Source organism: Trachymyrmex cornetzi, unplaced genomic scaffold (genome assembly GCF_001594075.2).
Source record: "Trachymyrmex cornetzi isolate Tcor2-1 unplaced genomic scaffold, Tcor1.1 scaffold23, whole genome shotgun sequence".
NCBI classification, from domain to species: Eukaryota; Metazoa; Arthropoda; class Insecta; order Hymenoptera; family Formicidae; genus Trachymyrmex; species Trachymyrmex cornetzi.
In genome coordinates this window covers 4,157,016-4,166,523 of record NW_017296956.1, presented here as the reverse complement: position 1 = coordinate 4,166,523, position 9,508 = coordinate 4,157,016, and the positions used below count along the sequence as shown (strand labels likewise).

General features: G+C 37.9%; 1 protein-coding gene across 2 annotated transcripts in view; it reads right to left on the bottom strand.

The window, feature by feature from the left end:
* Positions 1–1,783: 1,783 nt before the first annotated feature.
* The window catches only part of LOC108760828 (fibrillin-1), a 16,356-nt gene continuing 8,631 nt past the window's right edge, over positions 1,784–9,508 (bottom strand). For both annotated transcript variants that reach the window (XM_018507052.1, XM_018507053.1), the window contains exons 12-20: positions 8,681–8,940; positions 8,205–8,525; positions 7,996–8,084; positions 6,381–6,721; positions 5,482–5,918; positions 4,851–5,175; positions 4,507–4,759; positions 3,939–4,068; positions 1,784–3,475 (exon numbers count right to left, since the gene is read on the bottom strand). In XM_018507052.1, coding sequence (XP_018362554.1) covers positions 3,067–3,475; positions 3,939–4,068; positions 4,507–4,759; positions 4,851–5,175; positions 5,482–5,918; positions 6,381–6,721; positions 7,996–8,084; positions 8,205–8,525; positions 8,681–8,940 — 2,565 coding nt within the window. In that variant the 3' untranslated portion in view covers positions 1,784–3,066. The remainder of the gene's footprint in view (positions 3,476–3,938; positions 4,069–4,506; positions 4,760–4,850; positions 5,176–5,481; positions 5,919–6,380; positions 6,722–7,995; positions 8,085–8,204; positions 8,526–8,680; positions 8,941–9,508) is intronic.

Genomic DNA, 9,508 nt, shown 5'->3' with positions numbered 1-9,508 from the left:
TAAGAGTGAGATTCACTCCAAAAGTTTTAGAGAGTGAGAACAGAATACACTTAAAATTTTGAAAGAGCTATCTATGCACTATTTTTACGCACAGCAGCATTTTTACGCTGATCTCTCATTCTCGTGCGAAAATCGTTCGACGGAAATTATCGAGTTTAATGTGATATAAATGCCGTAACCAGTTGTGAAATATGTATCCGGTGACACTTTTCATTATACAAAATGTAAGATGGTCACAACTAGGAGAGTGTCAACTGCATTGCTACTACCTCCGTTAAACAGGTAGCTGTTAGTATATTTATTTTTCACGGCGCAGATCTCCCTAGTTCAGTGCCTATATATCGAGTAAGTAAATTGATATCCATCAGTAGATTAGTTTCATCGAGTAAATCGAGTATGTATAGTTTGATTACATATTCGCGATTATGTGGCGTGCAAGGGGTAGTATCGTTCGAAGTAAGAATTTTTCCATGTGAAAAAAACTCTTTTTCTGCTGAAAGCACGCTGTTGTCGAAATTCGAGCTCCACTTCGTGATTCGTTAAGACACCGCGTTGCCTAACTAAATTATGTGTGAAAAGTTAAAGATTTTTTTTAATGTTGAATATTTCAAGAGAATATTAGTTTAATACACAAAAAAAATCTATGAATGTTCTTGCGCGTATTTTTTTCCGTTCTCTTGAAATATTTTTTTAACTATTTTGAATTTGTTTAAAAAATTATTTTCTCTTACGATACTGAAATATGAGATCGTGGAATGCTGGAAGGGAAGAATCTAACGTGTGATAAGCGCGTGTATGCAAAAATAAAAATAAAAATTTGTCAAAATGCGTATAAATAGTAAATTTTACGTTATTCGAAAGAGAAATAGAAATCTTTTTGACGAGTTTTATTCGATTCTTAGTTCCGTACGTTTATTTTTGTTATAGCGACACGTGTTTGTAGATACATAGAAAAATATCGCTACGCATCTCTTTTCACACAGTTTGTCATCGAGTACTTAAAACCGGCTGGCAAGATCTCGCCGCGCGTTACTCAGCGCAAGGGCACGGAGAGGAAGCCCCCCCAGTAAATTTCTAGCAAATCCTAGTCAACGCTCCTTTTCCATTTTTTCTAGAATCTAACAAAGGACGAGCGACGAGTGTCACTGCCATCGTTGTTACGCGTTGCCGCTGTATCCAGGCTGTTACGTTTATAGTTGTACTATTTATTAGTTGTGTTTACGCGTATGTTTGTTGGAAGTTTGTTGTATGCTATAGCTAGGACTGCGGAGAGACGTGCAAGTTTCACGGATGAGCTTTCTTGGCTAGATGATGGGAGCTACCGCCTCCAGATGTTACACACAATCATGCTACTATTTTTACGGGTGTTGACACTCAAGGACATGGCACACAGCAAACAGTAAAACGTAAACAAAGAAATTAATATGTTGGATTTGCTACAGCCTTACGGTCTCTGCTGTGATTGGCCAATTCGCCTACTGCTTACATTTGACTGTTTCAGTTTTTTATGTGCCATGGCCCTTATTCTCACTCATCTTACTAAAAGAATTAGCACACGCTATAATAGAACCAATTAATAGTGCCTGTTTTTGACACAATGTATAGTTTAATTTTGGTTCAACTAACTCTTCATTTTTTCTAATTTTAAAAATTAAAGAAAAATGAAGAGTAAGTCGAACTGAGATTAAAGTCAATCTACGCTGATATAAATGGGCACAAACCACGACTCACCGTGAAACCTCGCAAAAGACCAGCCATGTCCTAGATATTACTACATGTTATATTGATGATGCGTTTCGAGCCATATGTCTCGACGAGATTTTTCGATGACATAATCGCGTAACGTATAGGTGTATGTATCACCAACGCATCGTGCCGAAGAAATTTCTCTCTGTGCGACACGATATATTCTATTCTATCGTATGCATTTTCTCGGCGCGCCGCACGCAACGCGTTCCGCCCGAATTGTTCTATTTCCTGTTATCGTGTGTACATTAATACCGCTATTATAGTTGTCGCTAGCTACTTAGATTATTATTGTTATTACGATTATATAATTATTATTATTTTATTACGATTATATTCTGATTTACGCTATCGCTATTGTTCGCTAACGACGATATTGTTGTCATTGCGATAGCAACCGTAATTATCTTTAGTACAATTATTAAATCACTTATTAATAATATATAATAGCAATTCGCTACATCATGGGTGAGCGTTCGTTATTCGCATCCAACGCGACGATTGTCGTCATATATAAAACGCGCAGTGATATTATATTATATTTTTTATTACAGTCTTTTATGTATATATAATATTGTGTTATATATATATATAACATTATATACGTTAACGCGCGTATCGTGCAACGAAGCGGCAATTAACACTAAGGATCTCAGATTTATTGCTTTATTCGTCTTCTGTGAAGGAGAAGTGAAGAGTTAGATTTAAAGCAATAGGCGTTGTTCCAATTACGAACAGCGGACCGTGTAAATTAGAGGGAGGAGAGTGTCGCTAGTGAAACATTTAATAAAGCTACGATTTTATAAAGTATCAAGTGGATTGGAAATTATTATAAATTTCGTATATCATCTAACATAAGTTTATTTTATGTTATATCCCTTATGTGTGTTAACTTACAGAAATCTATATACATTTAATTCGTCTTTTTACATGTCTAATACGATCCAAATGCTAACTCGTGTATATTTATTTTTAATACTTATAGTTTTAAAAATGAGCAGAAAATGAAAAAGATCCGTTTTATTAGTCTTAAACATATGTTGCTTAAGATGTCAATTGAATTTTATTTCTTGAAAAAGAGAAGTTTATACAGGATGTTCGAGACCAGCCGGAGGAGCCGGCATGTATGTACTGTTTAACGTAAAAAACAAGATTTGAATATATAATGCTTGTTGCTCTTATAATACAGTAACGCTATGGAAGAAGATGCAATCACGTAAATCGGACAATTAAGCGTACTTCTAAATTACGTCACTTTATTTTACGATCTTAACTTCTATCTTCGTTCATCTGCATTTTATCTTCGTTCAAAAGGTCTTCTTAGAATTCGTATTGCGAGACGAAAATGAAGATCTTGGCGATGGCACTTCCGACGAACGTAGCGTCTTGGTAGATTTCCATTGTGAGATCCAGCTCGATCTCCTGCGGTCCAGGAATCGTGCGCGTCAGCACCAGGACCGCCTGTGACGGCGCCGGTCTCTTAAGGGCAAAGCAGGACTCCGTGGCACGTTCGACACCCGGTGGTGCGCGCACGTCTACCAATGCCATGGTGAAATGTACCGTCGATTCGGACTGATAACTTCCCCTCATAGTGAACAGCTCCAGTTGACCAGTAGACGGCATGGGCAGCATGCTCACGAAGGTAATAAAGTTGTAGGAATAATGCGAGGGCGACCGAAGGCAAGCCAGGTCGTCCATGCGGCAAAATCTCGAGGAGCGTACACAGCGGCTAAAATTGCGAATGGGAAAGGAAGATGTTAAAAAGGAACCGACTTTGGCCTAAAAAGGTGTAAGTAGAAGGAATAGTGTTCTTTTTTTTATCTTTTTTTTTTTCAAATTTTGACCTCCCAGATATGAAAAATGATTAAAAATTTTGTAGCGTTTGAGAAATATTTCAAAAGTTGAGCACGAATGGTGTATTTATCAAAATTCAATATTCTTGTTTAATTTTCGAGTTGTTATCCAAACGTCACAAACTTTTTAATAACTTTATTGTATTCAGGAGATCAAAATCTTTCAAAATCGATCCCTTTTTAACATTCTCCTTTACGGATTTATCATCACAAGTCGATTAAATAATTATGTATGTTCAAAATTAATTCAAATAAATATATATCACAGATATGACATATGCCGAGAATTGAAGTTAGAAAAAATAAAATATATTATCTCCATCAAGTCCAAGTATTTACTTTTTTCTCATGGGGTCCCGATGGTACCCTGAAGGGCAGTTTATCCGATTACATTGGAAACTTCCGCGCGTGTTCTGGCACATCTCTTCCGCATCCCTACATACTTGACCTGCCTCACACTCATCAATGTCTGTGAACACACGTAGAAAACAATTAAATATGTTACAGTACGTAGCGATATCGTGACCGCTAACGATGCCGTGATTGCGCGAGATCGAGGAGATTGCAGGAACATTCGTGTGTACCGGTGACCCGAGCTGATGCTCCAGTTCGCCGGCAAATGGGTCAAGTACAAATTGCATCGTTGTTTTAACTGCGAGATAAGTAGGTGGAATGCTCACGAAGCTACGACACCATGACTCACGTAAACGAGCTCTCACTTTTCATCCCATTGATTCGTACGAACGCATTGATTCACAAACGTATAATGTCAGTCTTTGAATCATAATTACGTTTTTTTTTCTTGACATAAAGTATCAGTTTAATTTAATTATTCGCAGTATCTTCATTTAATTATTTTTTCCGTACAATTGCTTTTCTGTATACGTAGAAATCTAAAAATTGTTACCTTGACACGTTCGACCGTCGTTACCGAGCCTATATCCTTCAGGACATTTGCACGCATAGCTTCCCGGCGTATTCTCGCAGATGCCGATGCAGAGATGGCTGTCCTTGAACTCCGTGCACTCGTCAATGTCGCTGCAAGAACGATTGTCGGCATTTAGTCTGAATCCAGCTTGGCATCCACATCGATAACTGCCCCACACGTTGAAACACATGTGTTGACAGAGTCCCGGTGTTCGCTGACACTCGTCGATATCCTGGAAGCAATCGCGATTAAATTTCGAGACAAGACCATTCCAGAGTATAATTAATTGTTATAATCTATTCGAACTGTATGATGTGACTCACTTGACAGTTACCGGAAGCTTCTCCAACGTTTTCGAAACCTTCCCCACATAGACATCTATAGGAGCCAACGGTGTTCTCACAGCGGCTGTTTGGTCCACAAATACCAATAGCGTAACTACATTCGTCGATGTCAACGCAATCGTTATTGGGACCAAGTGCGTGACCAGGCGGACAGATGCAATGATACCCGCCTCGTCGATTCTCACAGATTTGGCCCTTGCCGCACTCGTGCGTTCCCTCCCGACATTCGTCTACGTCGATGCAATACTGTCCGGTCACCGGGTCCAGGGTGAAACCGGGTCCGCAGATCAGTCTGGATCCGCATCTACAAAATTTCCCCTCGTCTAATCTGTATCGTTTCTTTTATCTATATACGAAAAGAATAGTTTTTGCCGAATTATCTAAAAGTTTAGCTAGATGCAGACTTAAAAATAATTTTGTTAGACCATCAAAATAATTATATTAGACCTTCAAGATGATTACTAGAAAATCAAAACTTTGTGGCGTCCTACATAATTATTTTGATGATGATTTTCCAACATAATTATTTTCAGATCTGTATCTAGCTAACTTTTTGGATACTTGAGCAAGATTACTCTTTCCGTGTATTAACAATTTTACGATTGCGAACCTATAAGATCCTAGAGTGTTGATGCACATTTTTGTGGCGCAGAGATTTGGCGTTCTTTGGCACTCATCTATATCCATGCACTTGCCGCCAGAACCGAGCTCGAAGCCGAGCGGACAGTTCGCTAAAGGACTAGTTGTCGGAGTCAACGACGTCGGTGTCGTCGTCGTAATCATCGTGATCCTTGCCGTCGTCATTGGCGACGTCCGCGATTGCGGAGTCGGTATACGCGGTGTGCGATCGCAACGGTACGAGCCCAGGGTGTTTCTACACTGGTATCCAGACCCGCAGTCGTGAGTGCCCAGAACACACTCGTCGTCGTCTTCGCAGATCTCCGTCGCGGCATTAAGGGTATAGCCGGTACCGCAAGGCAAAAATCGCGTACACGTATAGCTGCCGATCGTGTTGTCACATCGCTGCGTCGGCAGACAGTCGTTCTCCTTCAATGGAAAATATTAAAATCGACGGCGAGAAGTTCCGAGATGAGACAACGTAGACTTTACACGCTTAGGTTGTGCTTTAGGCTGTCCGATTTATGCCCACACCCACACACACAAAAGCTGAGTATCATTATTATTTGTTTGACAAACAGCAAGGATGAAATGATTCCAAGAGCGTAAGTTGGATTGCAACTTTAGGGTGTTTTCCAGCAAGGACACAGTCAGTGTAACACAGTGAATCATTACATCCTTGTTGTTTGTCTACGTTAAACAAGAACGATTCACTGTATTACACTGTGTCCTTGCTGAAAAGCACCCTCAATCTTCATCGGCTCGACGTACGAGATGTCACAATATTTTTGTATATCTTATTTTTTAAATTAACGCCATAAATGTCAGATCGCGCGTGATAAGCATTACGCGAATGTCGAAGAGTCCCGTCATCGTTATCCTTGTCGTTACCTGTAACTGACACTCGTTGATATCGACGCAGGCTTGCGTGAGATTATCACGCCTGAAACCGGTCTTACAGGTGCACGTATAGCTGCCTACGGTGTTGACGCACTCCTCGTTGCTGCTGCAAGCATCCTCCAACTCTCTGCATTCGTTGACATCGACGCAGCCGCGATTCCTCACGAATCTGGTGCCGCGTATACACTTTTCGTTCATTGGAGCCGGCATCGGTGTCGTAGTCGGTTTTCTGGTCATTGGAACAGGTGGCATTGAACAACTGTAACCACCTGGTTGATTGTAGCAGAGCTTGTCCCCGCATGTGTCCAACTTTTCCGCACATTCATCAATGTCTATAATTTCAAACAAAGTACTTTGTATGGCAAAACTCATAAATATTTTTTTCTCTGAATTAAAGAGTAGTCGGTTTTTTTTTTAATTAAAGCATTAAGACAATTATATGATCAAGTAGGAAAGCATTATTATTTTCTTGCAAAACATACTCTGACACTTAAGCTTCCAAAATTATACCTCTGTTAAAAGCATTGTTGAAAGCAACTGAAATAATGTAGGACGACATATAAAACACGAACGTATTTCGATGCAATAAAAACTGTGTATCAATTTGCGATGCAAACAATCGTAAATGACATCTGTGATTAATCGTGCGTGTGTCGAAAGGCAATAGGAATAATATAATTTACCCGTGCATTCGCAAAGAACTTATCGAACATGAGTCAATAATTCAATCTGAGCTTGATAAGTTCTATATCATTTCGACGAGTTCTGAAAATACGAAAAATATCTGAAATCGTTGTTAATACAATTTATGCTATACATTAAAAAGAATAGAACAGTTTATGCTGTAAATTAAAAAGGATAGAATTAGATGTAATTTGAAAAAATAGAAAAGAATATAAAACAGCAAAAAATACAAATATTTGATATTTCTACAATTTATAAAAACAACTCATTAATTTTTAAGATAAAACTATAAAAATTACACTATAGTTTAGAAAATTATTGCAAACCAGACTAGATATTTCTTATAGATTTTTTAATGCTGAAAACGATGACGTAATCCACAAAATTCCAGCAGGTTCCATCAGGTTTCCAAGATAATTGAGGTTTAATGTAAAAAAAATGGCTTTTTTAATAATTTGACGATGATATTTGATATATTTTTGAAAAGAAGGTTAACATTATCTTGAAATTCCGATTAATAGTCATGAATATATTGTTCCCTATAAAATAATGCATTTTCTTTTTATCTCAATATCTTATTTTTCAGTCGTTAAAGGATTCAAATACAAGATCTTTCTCTAAAAAATTTTGTATTTGGATTCTTCATAACAACGTTGAAATTTAAAAAGATACATTTTATAGGGGATGAACAATACATTCATGACTTCTGATAAGAACTTCAAGAACGTTAATTCTTTTTACAACAAAAAATGTCAAATAACGCAAAAAAACCATTTTTTGCATATTAATTATTTCAGAAATCTAACGCGCTAGTAAAATTTAACTTGTTGCATCGTTTTCAGCATCCAAAAATCTATAAATACCTTATCTAATTCAAAGTAATTAAAAAAAGCATTCTTTTGTAAACTAGTGTTATATGTACCTGTACACCTGCGTAAACTAGGGTGATACCGATAGCCGGAAGGACAAGCTGGTCGTTGGCGTTGACGAGGAGGAGGAGGTCTCTCGCATCTGCAAGATATATATATCTCATTGAATATTTTTTAACTCCTATTTCATTATATTTACCTAATATAGAATTCCCAGTAGAATATTTAATAGATTTTGTAATAGAAAAAAAGTTTCGCGCACCTGTAGGTACCCGGCAGGTTGACGCATCTCTCGGAAAATCTCGCGTCACAGTTGTACTGTCCGGTTAGACACTCATCGATGTCCTCGCATCGTCGAGCGCCCAAAGAATACTCATATCCAGACGGGCAAGAGGGCAGTCTGGTCAAACACTCGAAGCCACCTTCTTTATTTACGCAATACTGATGCAAGTTGAGCCGACAGTTATGCAAGTTCTCGGAGCACTCGTTGATATCAAGACAGGTGCCGTTGAAGGCTCGTCTATAGCCGCGACTGCAGGGCGGTATTAACTCGCAAACAAAGGATCCGTTAGTGTTGACGCATCTGCGGATCAACATTCCCGAATTTTTGTAAATTCGATTATTAATCGTCGGAAAATAATGTCAGAAAAAAATACGCCAATCGTTACATAATTAGATATTATAGAAAAAAGAATACTCGATTTGAGATGCGTCCTATACATAATTGAAGATACACACCTATGCGTACTCTGAGGACAATCGTGCCCGCCTAACAAACACTCGTCCACATCTTGACAGCTCTTCGTCGTCGTGCTAAAGTACCAGCCGGTACTGCAAAGGGGCGAACAGTCATAACCCCCTGGAGTATTCATGCATTTCTCATGATCCCTACATCCGGGACCGACCACACACTCGTCTATGTCCACACAGTAGCCTGTACTTGCGTCTCTCTTGTATCCCAGTCTACAGGGTTCGGTGGACCAGTAACGATCCGTGCTCTGGAATATTATACAACACGAGTGGGATTAAAATAACAATCTGTACGAATAATCACGGAGAAAAATTGTTGAGGTAAAATAATTTTTATCTTACAAGACTATAAAAAATATTCTGGCAATTTTTGAAAGTAAAAATATCGAAGATGTAAGGAAAAGTACATTACAATTGTAATGTATCTTTTATCTTATTTAAAGTAAATCCATTTAAATAATTATTATCTCATAATAAAGTAAATCATACTATTCTCAAGACTGTAAGCAACTCTCAAGATTTTACATGTACTTGTACCTTTACCGCACAGTAGAGTAAAATTGTCAACGCTAAGGCAAAAAATATAACTTGTCGATAAAGTAATTCTATTGAGATGTATAATAATCTATAGATTTATATATATATATATATTGCAAAATTTATATGTTTATACTGCAAAATGAGTACGCTGAAACCCTTGTCCTAAACTTTGTAATATTTGTTGGACTTCAATATCATTTTGATGATAGAAGATGTAAGCGTCAAATTTTGTTGCCATGTTACAATTTGTTTCTCTAAAAATGGTAATAGATAACA